This window comes from Cylas formicarius, unplaced genomic scaffold (genome assembly GCF_029955315.1).
Source record: "Cylas formicarius isolate icCylForm1 unplaced genomic scaffold, icCylForm1.1 PGA_scaffold_4__25_contigs__length_36172078, whole genome shotgun sequence".
Taxonomy (NCBI): domain Eukaryota; kingdom Metazoa; phylum Arthropoda; class Insecta; order Coleoptera; family Brentidae; genus Cylas; species Cylas formicarius.
The window spans coordinates 5,155,400-5,169,859 of record NW_026844334.1 but is presented as its reverse complement, the minus strand read 5'-3'; the positions used below and the strand labels follow the sequence as shown (position 1 = coordinate 5,169,859).

Here is a 14,460-nt window from a genome sequence, read left to right as displayed (position 1 = left end):
TTATTTTTATTGGATAAAATACATTTTCCAACAGTTCGAATAGAATTTACACATTATACTCCCGTCTATAATCACCATCTTTACAAATCCGACTATTCCTAATAAAAATGCCTAAAAAATCGTTTGATAAACTAAAACATAGAAAAACGACGAACAAAAATAAAAATCGTTAAACGTATCGCTAAATATATTACAGGGTCTTTGGTGGCACTAGCCAGTAAGAAAAATACAAAAGTGTTAACAAAAAAATAATCACGCAACAACATTCAATTGCAACAAAAAAAGAAAACGACTAACTATAATGGAAAGATAAAAATATAAAAATAAAAATATGCTAACGCTAAATCTATATTTATTTAAATAACTAGAGAGATAGAGAGATGGATTACACAGAAATATTGAGAAAACCCTTTACATGAGAATTCGTCGACGACATATACAATATTTACACAATAATATACCTATTGACAGTTTGGTTTTATAGAGCATTTTTATTAAAATTTGTATGGGTTTAATATAAATCGTATATATATAATATAATATATTTTTATACGTTTTTCAATTTTTTGTATAATAAATGCTACTCTTTTTTCTTGGTTTAACATTAGCGGTCCTAAGTAAGTAAATATATTATATCGTTTTTATTCAAGTGGTTATGTTATTGTCGAAAACCTTACGCGGTCCAAGCGCTGGCGAGGGCTGAGCCCAACAAGAGATCTGCCCCAATAAGTACACCACCAATCGCCTGAGCTAAATCCTCACTAACCCTTGGCCTTTAAAATGTTAGACCACACACTGGAAAATCATACGTTAGGTACACAATTTGGAATGATTCAAATATACTCGTCCCTATATAATTTTGTTTCTTCATCGTCTTCAAAACTATAGACTCGCTCGAAAATGTAAAAAAATACGGAGAAACGTTAGTAATACTTGGCACCATATTTCGTTTCATTGTTGAGAGACTATCAGCACTACGTATTGTCATGTAACACCTTAAATGCTGCGGCTCGGGGGCCCCTTTTTATTGTACTGTTTTATAAAAATTAAAGGCAGGCTTAATAAACGTCTTAAGAGCTACGTCATGAATTTCGATGTACGCCGAAACCGAAACGGTATCTACATTAATAAATCACACTGTACAAGAGTATCTCTCTCTCTGGAAAATTTCCGCTACTATTTTTCGAGCCCGTTCAAGTTGGCAGCTCCACTTCACGCCGCTATCGCGAGAGTATATGAAAATGCCAACTTAAGCAGACTCGATGGAATCCTTTATCAACCTACCAATTAATTTTTTAATATTTTTGCTGGAGACTAAAAAAAATATCGAAAAAATCATCATTGCTCACGCCCCACGCCTGCTTTTGCACCACTACAGTGGTGGAAGACAGTGGATTTCTAGCTGGCACCACCACCTGTATACTAGTGAGTATTTGGACAGGTACCAGAACAATGTATGTACACTTTAAGCTAAATAAAATCGGTCGTAACGAAAAAAAAAAAAAAAAAAGATCGTCGTTGCTCTCGGTATTGCACAAAATAACATATCGGTTTTCTAGCGGTAAAATATGGCAGGAACTGAAAAATGTCTCACAGCTCCGCGAAAGACTTTTATTTCGAAATTTCGCTGTTATCCGAAAATTGCAACCAACCAGCCGACCATCAATGCGATAGTACGTACTTTACGAGTATATAGCGACAACATTGTAAAAAGTACTACACCTATAACCTAAAACGTATTTACATAACCTAAAGCCCTGTCGGCACTGTCCTATTCTCGGTACGGTTTACAGTACGAGGACCGGTGGTTCATGTGCTGGCTGTACGAGCCCGAATGCGAGAACCGTTTCAGGCATTTGGTGCACTGAAATGGTTTCTCGCCGCTGTGCAGCCGTTTGTGTTCTGTGAGGTGATGCTTGTGTTTGAAAGCTTTCGGACACTCGTTGCATTTGTGCGGTCGCTGACCTGGAAAAGGGAAGGACGTTGCAATGTACGGATCTAAACATGTGCTTCGTTTCCGCTAGGGTCCAAGTGCTGCGTTTCCCAACCAAAGAAACCTGAATACGTTCCTTGAAGAGTGAGGTAATTTATAAGTCTGCACGGGTGGGTATGTGACGATAGTCTTCATAGATCTTAGAAATCTGAGGCTTGATGCTCCAACATTATGAGACAAGATACATAGTCAAAGGTCCAAAGGTCAAATTTATACTTTATTCCTATTGGGCCTAGATGGGATCAACTGGATTAGAGATCTCTGAATTAGTCCCTTAGAGAGCTGATAGACACTATCGTAAAATCAGTGAACATCGATTCGGAGTTCACATCCTCAGTATGAGAATCTGAGTGAGTACCCTAAGTTGCAGACGTGGTTATGTGTTGATAGTTTGCGTACATCACAGGAATCTGAAGTGTGATGCCACATATTCTAAAGAGAGTATGTAAGGATCTATTCCTGATTACCAAAGATATCAGAGTTTAGTCTCTTACAGAACGATTTGGAATTTTCAGTATCATATCTGAGAATATGTATTAATATCCACAAGATTGTAGAGGCGGGCAATTGATGATAGTTTTCACGGATCTCGGGAATCTGACGCGCGATGATCCAACATCAATTATTAATCATTTCCCATAAATTTGACAGATAACTGATAAATTATTAATTATTATTATGAAGTGATTAGATATGACAGAATGTCATAGATTGCTCATATAACTGGAGGAAAGATATCATCAAAGATCGATTGCGGTACTTTGAAGAATGTGGTAATTCATAAGTTTGCAGAACGAGATCAGCTCCATTACCGAACCAAACAAATCAGAGTGGACGCAATCATCGTTTATTGATCAGTTTTTCGAAATGTACATGATACATGATACTGTGGTGGTCAATAAAATTTTTATGAATGAAATTTGTACCGCGATCAGTACTGTAACCAAAAAATCTGAGTTAGCAGAATAGAAGAGCACTTTTGAAAAGTAAAGCACACACTTAAGGGCATGTCTTAAACGACAACAAATATAGCTTGGGTGGTTTTCATATCTTCAACTTCAAACTCACCCGAATGCTCATACTTGTGTCTCGCCAGCGAGCTCTGCTTCGAGAACGACTTATCACACTGGTCGCAGGAAAACTGACCCTCCGTCTCCGAATCCTGGCTGAGCCCGGGACTGCCCATGCTTTTGAGCACCAACTGATGGGAGGACACCTTGGCGCGCTTATTGCTCGGGCCGTGCTCGTCCTCGTGGGCGGACTCGTGCATCGAGTGGGTCGAGCCGGGACTTAAGCTCGAAATCCGACTGGTGATCAGCTGCTGCAGGCTGGGCAAGTCGGGGGTGCCGAACTGCATCAGGTGATCTATAGGGACGAGACCCATGCCGAACTTGTGAGCGGGCTGCGCCAGAATCTGCGCCAGCCGACTGCTATTGAAGTCCAACGGCGAGGGCGATTGCCTGGGCTCGGACGAATTCGAACAATGGTATGGGTTGTTCTGGTAAGGCAAGTAAGGGGTGGGACTCCGCGACGACTTCTGACTGAGGTTGACCACCTCGTCGACGCAATCGGACCGATTGACTCTTGGCGAACAAGACGGCGACGAGTCGTTCGACTTGGACTGGACGTCCCGCTTGACCGATAAGTCCAAGGGCTGTTCCGACACGTACTGCGAAGGCACGACGTAGCGCGACGGCGTAGGCGGTACCGGACTGTACGACACCTGGATCGAGCGGCCCTCCCGTCTGTCCCGCGCCCTGGTGTTTTGGAACCAGACTTGAACGACGCGCACCGGGAACCCTATACCGGCGGCGATCTTCTCCAGGTCCTCTCGTTTCGGTCGCGGGTTACTCTTGTAATTGTCCTTCAGCACTTTGAGCTGCTCGTCCGAGATTAACGATCGCACGCGAACCTTGCGGCCGTCTTCGTTCACGTGGTCCGTAGTTGTATAAGTTTCGCCGTCGACGTCCCCGTAGCCGGACCGTTCGTAGTCTTGGTCTTCGGCGCCGCTGTTGGGCGTCGTCTCGTCCGATTTCGCGGTTAACGCGTCCTCTAGCTTGGCGGCGAGTCCTTCGCTTCGCACGTCCTCGCACTCGTGCTCGTCTAGGTCCGCCTTGCTGCAGACGTTGCAGTGCGGGTCCTGTTTAGGGGAGGACACCCTGCTCGAACATTCCGACGCCGGTTTGTTCACGTTCGAGTGTAGCAGCTCCTTCGTCACCGTCGCGTTCACCGTCTCCAGGATCCTTTTGACCGCCTCCAGGTCGCCGCTCGCCGGAGGCGGTTCGGTTTTGATCGGGTTCGTAGTATCGGCGTCTTCGTCCATGACGAGGTCGCCGCCGTCGGACGAGTTCGATTTCGACGACTCGTCGTGGTCGACGCGTATTTCCGGCTCGCTCTCCCGAGGTTCCCGCTCCTCCTTGACGAGGTTCTCCGCCATCGGACGGAGCGGACTTTGCTGCTGCTGGTGCTGCAGTTGTTCGAGAAGATGACCGAGCGCCGGTACAGAATAGGGACTGATGTGGGGCGGAGCGTTTAGCAGTCCGTGAGGATTGAGGTAAAACGGGGACAGCGACGACCCGCCCGCCGCTAACGAAGACTGGAAGAGGGCGGCGGCCGCCGCCTCCGAATACTTGGGCAAGATGGGTAGATACGTGTTGTGATTGGGACTCGCGTTGTTGTTGTTGACGATGATGGGATTAGGGGCGGAACGTTTCGCGCCCTTGGGGCTTTGACGGCCACCCTTGTCGATTAGCGGGTTGTTCAGCTGCGGCCTGGTCCGGCCGAGTTTCAGGTTCATCACTAGGCATTTTTTCGAGGTCATGTGACTAGAATAGGAGCCCGAGTGGGAGAAACGTTTGCCGCAGTTGCCGCACTCGAATGGTTTCTCGCCGCTGTGTATCCTGATGTGTTCCTGAAAGGGGAGGATTCGTCGTAGAGTCGGGATCGGTGACGGAATTAGTTTTTTTTTTGTTACCTTGAGGTGATGTTTGAATTTGAACGCTTTTTCGCATTCGGTGCATTTGAATTTTCGGAGCACCGCGCTCTCGTCGTGGCTGATCATGTGCCGTTGCAGCCGGTAGACGTTGGCGAACGTTTTGTTGCATATCTTGCACGACTGGAAAGAAAGAGGGGAGACGCTTTAATAAGATAGGCGATATGTCGAACGGCCAAATATAAAAAACGCTGATGATATTAACTTGGATAGCATAATGCCGTATAGAACTCGACAAAAAATTTAAAAGACAAAAACAGATACTCGGAGAAAAATGAATTTAAAGTGCGCAGAAACTCAAACGATTGTTTCGGGTGCTATTATTGGTCGTGACGTCAAACGCGTACCACGTTTATGCTCCGACCGTCCTTTCAATCAAAGTCGGAACCCATTAATTTATTTACCGAATTCGTGCGAGTTGTTTTCTTATTTTGTGGTTTATTGCGAAAATTAGAAGACACATTTAATAACAGTTGCGGATCACCACTGTCATTAAATCGTAATGATTTAATCAAGTATTTATACAGCGTACACCATTTTGATCTGGTAAACAGAATGAATATGGTGCATTTAAAATTTGAATTCAAGATTCGTTTTAGCTACCTCTTATAATGGTTCAATTGAAATTTTGCTTTGGTTTCTGATGTCCTTATATTACATTAATAAATTGTAACAAAATAGCATAGTAATTATAATTATAATACATTATAATTATTATTATAATACATTATAATTATTAGTAATATTATATCCTTATCTAAGATTCTGACTTTGAGGCCGGTTCGGAAAAAACCACACTCAGAAACTACGGGCGCTATTCAAAATCTGTATATATACTACGTGTGTTCAACAAGTAAGGTGTCTTTTAATTGAACTGAGGCGGCTTTTACTTGATGAAAATCCATTTAACAAAATAAATAAGAACTAAAAGTGTCTTGATCAAATGTCACATTTGAATATGGTGGCTGAGACATAATTGTGGTTTTATTTTTGGCCGAAAAGTTAGATGCAAGCAATAATGAGTGAGCAGGTGCAAAATGCATGGTAGTGTTTTCCCACAATTTCGTCCGTCTCGCAAACTGCGCCTAACTTCAACGTAATAATCTTTATTGACCGTACGAATTGTCGGCCATCTTGAAACAGCTTGCACCACTTATAAAGAATTTTTTTGGTCAAAGTGGATTCACCATATGACGTGCTAAACGTTTCAAGTGTTTTGCAGCACCGTATTCCATTTTTTACATAAAAATTCTTGAACACACCTCGTAGTTTTTCGAGTTCCAAGAAAGAAGTAATGTGCAAATGACATCACATCCTCTTTCGTCGCGACGCGAAATAGGCGTCGCGGTGCTAACGTCAAATAACATCGCCATTTTACATTCCAATTTTGCGATAAAGCGAAAAAGAGAGGGAGAGCAAAAACGCGTGCGGCTCAGAATGTTTTTGTTTGGTCCCGACGACCTGGTTCAGCGTCACGACGCCCTCCACAAGACAGAGAACAAAAACTTGCCGGGTTCTAATCTGAATCGCCGGGAGGGAGTGACGCGAGAAAGACAGGTGAGGCACAGTTTCCCGAGGACGATTGTAACAACGTCCCGTTTCTATTTTGTTGTTTTTTTTTTCCGAATTGGACATGTTTTATTTTGGTTTTTCAAGCGCGTTTTGTATCTATTCCCGGCGCGGCGATGTTTTCCGATGCATTAACGGCATCCAGGTGCGTAAACTCGGTCCAGGTGCGACTCATATATACGAAATTAGAATGACATAAAAGCTTTACGTTTCGACGAAACAAAGGTCTTTATGTATGTGGTGTGACGTTTTATTTTTGGGATCGATACAGTTCTTTATTTCGGGCGCCGTTACGCGGGGACACAGGGCAGAAATAATTAACGATATGGTGACAAAGACGAGGTTAGGTCACACATGACATTTAAAAGGAATAGGTTGACAGGTGATAAATAAAACAAAAGACCAAATTGCCTCAGGTCCATCATAGTAAAAAAAATTAAATGAAAAAAGAAGAAATTTATTTCTGCTATTGAGGCAATGAAAATAGAAGAAATGAACTTTTACCATTGAAATATTGAAAAATGATAAATGAAAAAGAAGTTTTTATTGAGAAATTGAATTGATTTATTAAATAAAATGAGAGGCAATGTACTTCTGCTATTGAACGATTGAATTAAAAAACAAGGAACAGAAAAAAATCTACTTCAGTTATTGAGAGAAGGAGAGTCGCTGAATGAGAGATTAAGAGATCGAATTGATTGATAAACTAAAAAGAAGAAATGAACTTCTACTATTGAAGGACTGGGAGTCAATTAATAAAAAAAATGCACTTGTGTTATTGATTAAATTGATTGATTAAATGAAAAAATAAGAAATGTGTTACTATTACTGTTGAAAGATTGAGAAGTGATCAATTAAAAAAAAAACAGAAATTCAACTCTACTATTCACAGATCATTGATTGATAAATGAGATTTGAAGTTGATGAATAAAAACATCACAAGTGTACTTCTGCTATTGAGAGATTCATTTGATTGGTTAGATAAAAAAAGAAGGAATGGTGGATTAAATGAAAAAAAATCTGGTTCAGCTATTGGTGAGCGTTGAGTCGATAAATGACAGATTAAGAGATTGAATTGATTGATCAATTAAAAAGCAGAAATATACTTCTGCTATTGAAAGACTGGAAGTTGATAAATAAAGAAAGATAGAAGATAACAGAAAAAAAAAGGATTACTACCATTGTAAGATTGAGATGTGATCAATAAAAAAAGCAGAGATGCACTTCTGCTATTTAATCACAAGCGAAAAAAGAAGAAATTTACTTGTAATTAAGAGATTGAGAATTGATAAGCGAAAAAGGAGAAATATAGTTCTACAGAGATTAAGAGTTGATAAGTGAAAAAAAAAAAGAATAAATGTACTTTTGCTACTGACAAATCTGAGAGTTGATAAACGAAAAAATGTACTTCGGTTATTAACAGAGTTGAACTATCTCCAATGTTTCTTATTAAATCGCAGGAAGCTCATATCCATACGATCTTTTAGTTCTTATACAGTGTTAACTGGGGTGCGATAAACCAGACCTTTAAGATGACCTTCAAATCTGGGGACTTAGGGTTCCATGGGTTGATTATAAAGATTGCTAAAATACACCGTAGAGTTTTCTTTGTACAATGAACCCACAAATCGCTCCTTTAATTATTGAAATTCAATTAGAAAACACCCTGTATATGGTATGGAAAATAAGAAAGTGTTACTTGTCCACGAAAATATCGAATCGAATCTTTTTGTCTTTTCCCTGTAAGTTTTTTTGGTACCTATTTAACCCCACTGATCACTACCTCAAGTAGAGTGGGGGGAGGAGAACGGATTTTCTTTAGTAAATTCCAGGGGCGTAGTTAAGCTTTCGTCATTTCTCAATAATTTCTTCTCCTGCGACTCGATCTCTAATAATCGGCCCGTCAAGTCGCTACGTCGCGGCGAACCGAGCAAAATTAAACAGATATCCGGTTGTTTTTTTTTTCCGCGTCGGCGGCCGCCGTTGTTTTGAAAACTAAAATGTTTTCCGTGTAAAAGTGCTGATTCATAATGTAATTCCAGACACGTTCTACAGAGACCAAAACAGCCGGGCTTTGGGCGTTTGGGATTGTGTCCCACTTTTTCCGAGGCCGCCGTCGGATTTGTTTGCTCTCTCCGGTCCGGCGGCAGCGTTTTCTATCGACTGGAAAAATATGACGTTTCGGTTATATGGAGCGTAGTCAAACGCTCGGAAAGTAAAAGTTCGTCACGTGCGGATTCAACTCTATTAATTCGCGATTATGAAATTTGGTATCAAATATAGTCTTAAAAAAAAATGCAAAAGAAACTTTTTAAACCATTAAAGATATAAGAAGAAGGCTAATGAGAACGGGAGAAATGATCCTCCGAAAAGGGGGTTGTACAATGGGCCAACAACCCATTCATGTAAAAAAAACAGTGCTACGAATTAAAAGACAAGTGAGGTGGACAGGATTGGACACAATACAAATTTGTTGTAGTAAACGACCAACTGCGATCGGCTATCTTGCACTTCAAAGCTATAAACGATAGAATGTGTATACTGAGGTTGAAGGGTCGATGGTTCGAAATATCATACTCACAGGAGTATTAGACGAGATGCAAAGATAATGTTGGGAGACTGGAATGCTAAAGTAGGTAAAGAAGATTATGTAAATAAAGACAGTGGCTGGCAGCTACAGCCTGCACGAGGTAACAAACGATAACAGATCCAGGTCAGATGACTTGGCTGCATTCTGCAACCAAATAGACCACGTACTTATTGAGGGTAGACACTCCAGCAATTGATGCAAGAAGTATGAGAGGACAAGCTTAAAGTCAGACTGAGGACAAGACTATCGACATAGGTAACACAAAAACAAGAACGGAAGATGGAGTCGGAGAAGAACACAATATCAAATAGCTGTTAGTAATAGTTTCCAAGCACTGAAGCAAGCTGAAGATGCCGAAGAAGTGGAAAGGACTTGATATATAAAATTACATAATGTTTCCTAACACAGAAAAGATAGTTTATTAGTTACGAAATACATCACTCAGCTTGTAGAATTGACAAAGAACTGCTATTGCGGCTGTCAAATTATAGATTAAAAAATATATACACTACTCTCAAAATGTGAACTGAAAAAACAGGTTGCTGAAATTCTCAAAAACTTTTAATTATTTTGTCAAAAATTAAATAACTGTTGGATGAAAAAATCATTCTTGTACTTTATGATGGCTCACATAGGAGAGTAGTCCTATGGGATTGCCGTATAAGTGGGAAGACATCCTAAAATATCCTAAAAGCTATTCAGAAATGTTAAAATTCAGGCTTTATCTCACTCACAAACCCTTTCTTTCTAATAACATGCTAATATATGTATATATCTACAAGTGGTCTGGCAAACTGTTGTCGTTTCTGAATACTGTTCCATTTCCAATATGGTCCGGTCTGGATGTTCTATTACTTCTTCTCCAGTAGTCCAAATCCAGCAGTTTATTCTTGTGTTTTTTGCTTTACAATTAATTACTTAATTTTTGCCCAACAATAAGCTGGGAAATCACCGATTACCCTTGACTCACTTTATTTGAAATGTCTAGAGAGCTTTTACTATTTGTGGAAACGGTTACGCCAAGATATTTAAAAGAAGGGTAGTCTTTCATCACCCATGCAAAAACATTCAGAGACATGCTGTGGTATCCTTGAGTGCATTAATTTGTACGCATTTTGAAGACTCGGCGGGTCCATGTACGAAAAGCTTATAGTTCACTAGATCAAACGTGGAACTATTAGTACTAATACCATACTAGTTAAAAAAATATTTGTCAAATTCCTACAAAAACCTAGTCTTGTTGAAACCATATCTCCTGGACATCATGGTTATTCAATTCAGGAATGAAAAAGTTAGTAATCATAGCTCTATACCGATCACCATTGACTGTAACATTCTGGCCAACATCGTTTTTGAAGAAGTACGGACCAATGATTCCACCAGCCCATAAAGCGCACTAAACAGTCAGTTTTTCTGGATGTAACGGTGTTTCGACATACACTTGAGGATTAGCTTCGCTCCAAATAAGGCAGTTTTGTTTGTTGACGTAGCCATTCAACCAGAAGTGCGCTTCATCGCTAAACAAAATTCGCTTATGAAAATCGGGAACAACGGCAATCTCGTTTTGGGCCCATTCGACGAATCTACGCCTTACTTGATGATCGTTTGGCTTCAATTCTTGCGCGAGTTGGATTTTGTAAGCACGTGAACCAAGATCCTTCTGCAAAATCTTCCATAAAGTGGATGGACACAGATCCAATTCCTGTGCTCGATGGCGGATGGACTCATTCGGGTCTTCCTCAATGCTACGTTCTACAGCAGCAATAGCTTCTTCTGTACGCACCGTACGGCATCTCTGGGGATGCGAGTTATCAATAAGAGTAAACGTGGTGCGAAAACGTTCCATGGTTAATCGAATTAACTGCTCTGATGGACGATTTTGTCGACGATAAAATGGACGTAGTGCGCGATACGTATTCCGCACAGAGCCATTATTTTCGAAATAAAAATGTACTATTTGCAAGCGTTGTTCAGGCTGAGAATAAATCACTTGACAGCTGTTAAATCGGTCGCCATCTTGAACAGTAATGCCAACTTAAAGTTCTATACATCGAAAAAAAACACCCATTAAATAAATAAAATAAATAAACGAGGTTTCTTTACGGTGACAGAAATTAATGTAAATTGCGGCAGCTGTCGATCAACTTCTGAGGCATGGTACAGAGTTCAAGTTAGAAAAATGCCATTTGGTATTCGCAGAAGTTGGAAAATCATGTCGCAGATTGTTGATGTTATTAAAGGATCGAGAAATAAACATTTCCCGTAAAAGGTAAATCACGTTTTAAAATAAAACCCGTTCCCAATACGGATATCTGTTTCGGTTTCGCTTTTCCTGTAAGACTTTTGATAACGCGCGTTAATCATTTCTTCGATAAAGAAATCGCCGAACTCTCTCTCTCTCTCTCTCTCAAATGAAGATATTTATTTATTTTTATTTATTATGCTTCAAAATATCTAGAGGTTGCACGGTTGGACCTCTATCAGACCTCACCTCACTCACCGTCAACTTATATTTAGGTAAGGTACGTCAGCCTACACTACCTCTGAAAATGAAGAACTCTGGCTTCCATGGAATCCTGCATGCTTTATTAGCAGATTATTTACGCAGAAAAAAAAAGTGGTTATGCACGTATCCACTCTGACGGAGGATACCTCAGGAATTCCCCTTCTGTTGACTATCTTTTTCCATGAAATCGGAGAGTGTTTACGAAATGATGGCAAGGTCATCTGAGAACTTCGTATAAAGAATATGTTTTTCCCCTTAAATTATTAATAAAAATGTTTGACAAATTCTCGAGAATATGTTCCAAGATGGCAATGTCACTAAACCAAGATCTCGCTGAAGTCGTTTCTGTACCCAGAGTCTACTCAGATTCTTACTGCTTTCCTCTGGACGTAATAGTCTCAGGCAGACAGGTTCTCAGACAGACATTTTATTAATTCTGAAGGGAACGTGAAAGGCCAGCGGAATTTCAGATTTTGATAAGAAAATTAGTACGAGTGACTAGTACAGAAATAGCTGAACGTCATTCTCCAGCCAAATTCTGTCAGTGTGATGAACCAGTAACTATAGAACTGAAGTTATGTTGGAAGTTTCTCATCAAATATGTTAGAAACCCTAAACAAGGCTTTTGATTATGGGTCATTTGTCGTTACATATCAATCCAAAAGAACGCCCCCAATGTCGAGGTCCGAGATCCGGCTCCTAAATAGCCGTTAAATCATCGAAAAACGCAATTTAATAATTAATATTTTGTTGGCGCTATTTTCCCGAACACCTTCCCCGGCATCATAGCCCGGCTTAAGCGCGCCCATCAAAAACTGTTATTTATAGAGCTCTGGGAGCGCAACTCTTACATCACCACCGCGCCACGAAGAGTCCGTGAGAGCCCGCAACGAAAACAAAAACCAATCTAAATCGAAATTTCTTGAACGCTTTGTCTATTTTGGTGTCACCTCGCCGACACAGGTTCTCAGAGAGCCGGGAGCTTTTAATCTATCCGAACGGAATCAAGGCGATCGGTTGAAAGATATCCCCATGACACGATGACGCGTAAAAACGACGGCGGAGGAAAAAAATAACACCGTCGCACATGTGCGTTAAACGTTAATCGTGTGAAACAGTTCGCTCGCCGTCCTGTCCGCATTGCGCGAACTCGTTTGCTCGTGTATGGTCGCCGTAAACAAACAGTACGTTTTAATGACTTCTTCTTGTAGTGTGTGTTCTGACCGTGATTCTTTTGAACTCTATCTTTTCCATAAGTATAGTTGTATCTGGGGCTCCGTAAATGTTTCACTATATCTAGCAGCTGTCTCTCAATAGTACCATTTCATTTGAACACTGCCTGACGACCACGTACTTTCAGTGGAACAATTTGTTCTTCGAGCAAAGAGACGGAGTCGCTATGGGGAGCCCCATTAGCCCGGGTGTTGCCAATTTTTACATGAAAAGCTTCGAAGAAACGGCATCAAGGACTGCCAAAAAACGACCTAACCATTGGCTACGGCACGTCGACAACACGTTTGTTGCTTCCTCCGGTATCTGAACAGTCTACATCCAAAAATCAAATTTACTATGGAAATTGAACAGGATCCAACACTCCCATTTTTGGATGTAATGGTAAACCCAGGCGATAACCTAAGGTTGGGACATAGAGTTTACCGAATAGTGCACATAGCATCCAAAACAAAAGAGATGAGTCATTAAAACACTAGTCGACAGGGCAACTAGAATATCGGATCCAAAATATCTGTCAGAGGAATTAGGACATTTAGAGAGAGCGCTTCAAGCAAATGGCTACAAAACCAACAAAATACAACGGGTCATAAGACCGAAGAAACAAAATAGACGGGAGCCTAACAAAGAAACGCCTCCGGACGGTTTGATTTTCCTCTCATATATTAGAGGAGTATAGAACCGGATCGGCAAAATAACGGCGAGACATAACATAAAGCCAATTTTTAAAGCAACAGGACAAATACAACAATACTTTGGACACACCACAGGACGACAACCTGGAGAAACTGATAGTACAAGGAAAGGTGGAAGGAAAACGACCAATACGCAAGTCACGTTAATACGCTGTTTGTCTTTTCCATTGTTGCCTATTTTTTCAGTAATGGCATTTGTCAGTAATGTCTGACCTTGCCAAAAGGTTTTTGATAGCAAAGGAGTAAATCTTGTACGAACATTTGCATACTGTGTCCAAACCAAATTATGTTTCATTCAAACGCGTTTCGCTTCTGTGGCAAATTCTTTTGTGAATTATTGCTTTTAGGCTCAGTCTATCTTAGGTTAGAAGTCAGCCAATGCCATAAATAGAATTACTTACTTTAATTAATTTCACTATTTCTACGTGTATGTTGTACAATATTTTAGGCACATATTTTACTTCTGACTCTGGAATTGTGGGCCCAGATACTTCATAACATCGCTAGGATTAAGTAGGCATTGATCCTCGAACAGTCCCTGAATATTGTTTTCCCAAATTTCACAGATTTATCTTGAGCCAATAATAATAGCTATTTTAGATCTGTTCGTTATTTCTTTGAGTTTTTAATTGAAGTGTAAATCGCCATATATGTACCTCTTCAGCTACTTCACACTGCTCAGAAAGCAATGAGTTTTTCGCTTTTTGGTTCTTCATCTGGATGGTGCTATCATTTCATTTTATGCCTATTTATTTCCATTCTCCTGTTCTCTAGTTTCTAATAAGTTGAGGATTCCGGTAGTCATCTATTCTTTTTTAGCTTGTCGTGTATTGGTTTTCAAATTTGTCCATTGTCAATTTGCATTTTCTGTTATGGTGCGACAGA

The 14,460-nt window shown here is 40.5% G+C and overlaps 1 protein-coding gene across 6 annotated transcripts in view; it reads right to left on the bottom strand.

Moving 5' to 3' along the window:
- Window positions 1-19: 19 nt before the first annotated feature.
- Window positions 20-14,460, bottom strand: part of LOC132701044 (zinc finger protein 1) — a 704,693-nt gene continuing 690,252 nt past the window's right edge. For all 6 annotated transcript variants that reach the window (XM_060668676.1, XM_060668678.1, XM_060668677.1 and 3 more), the window contains 3 exons: window positions 4,968-5,108; window positions 3,062-4,904; window positions 20-1,965 (listed from right to left, as the gene is read on the bottom strand). In XM_060668676.1, the coding sequence (XP_060524659.1) occupies window positions 1,772-1,965; window positions 3,062-4,904; window positions 4,968-5,108 (2,178 nt within the window). In that variant the 3' untranslated portion in view covers window positions 20-1,771. The remainder of the gene's footprint in view (window positions 1,966-3,061; window positions 4,905-4,967; window positions 5,109-14,460) is intronic.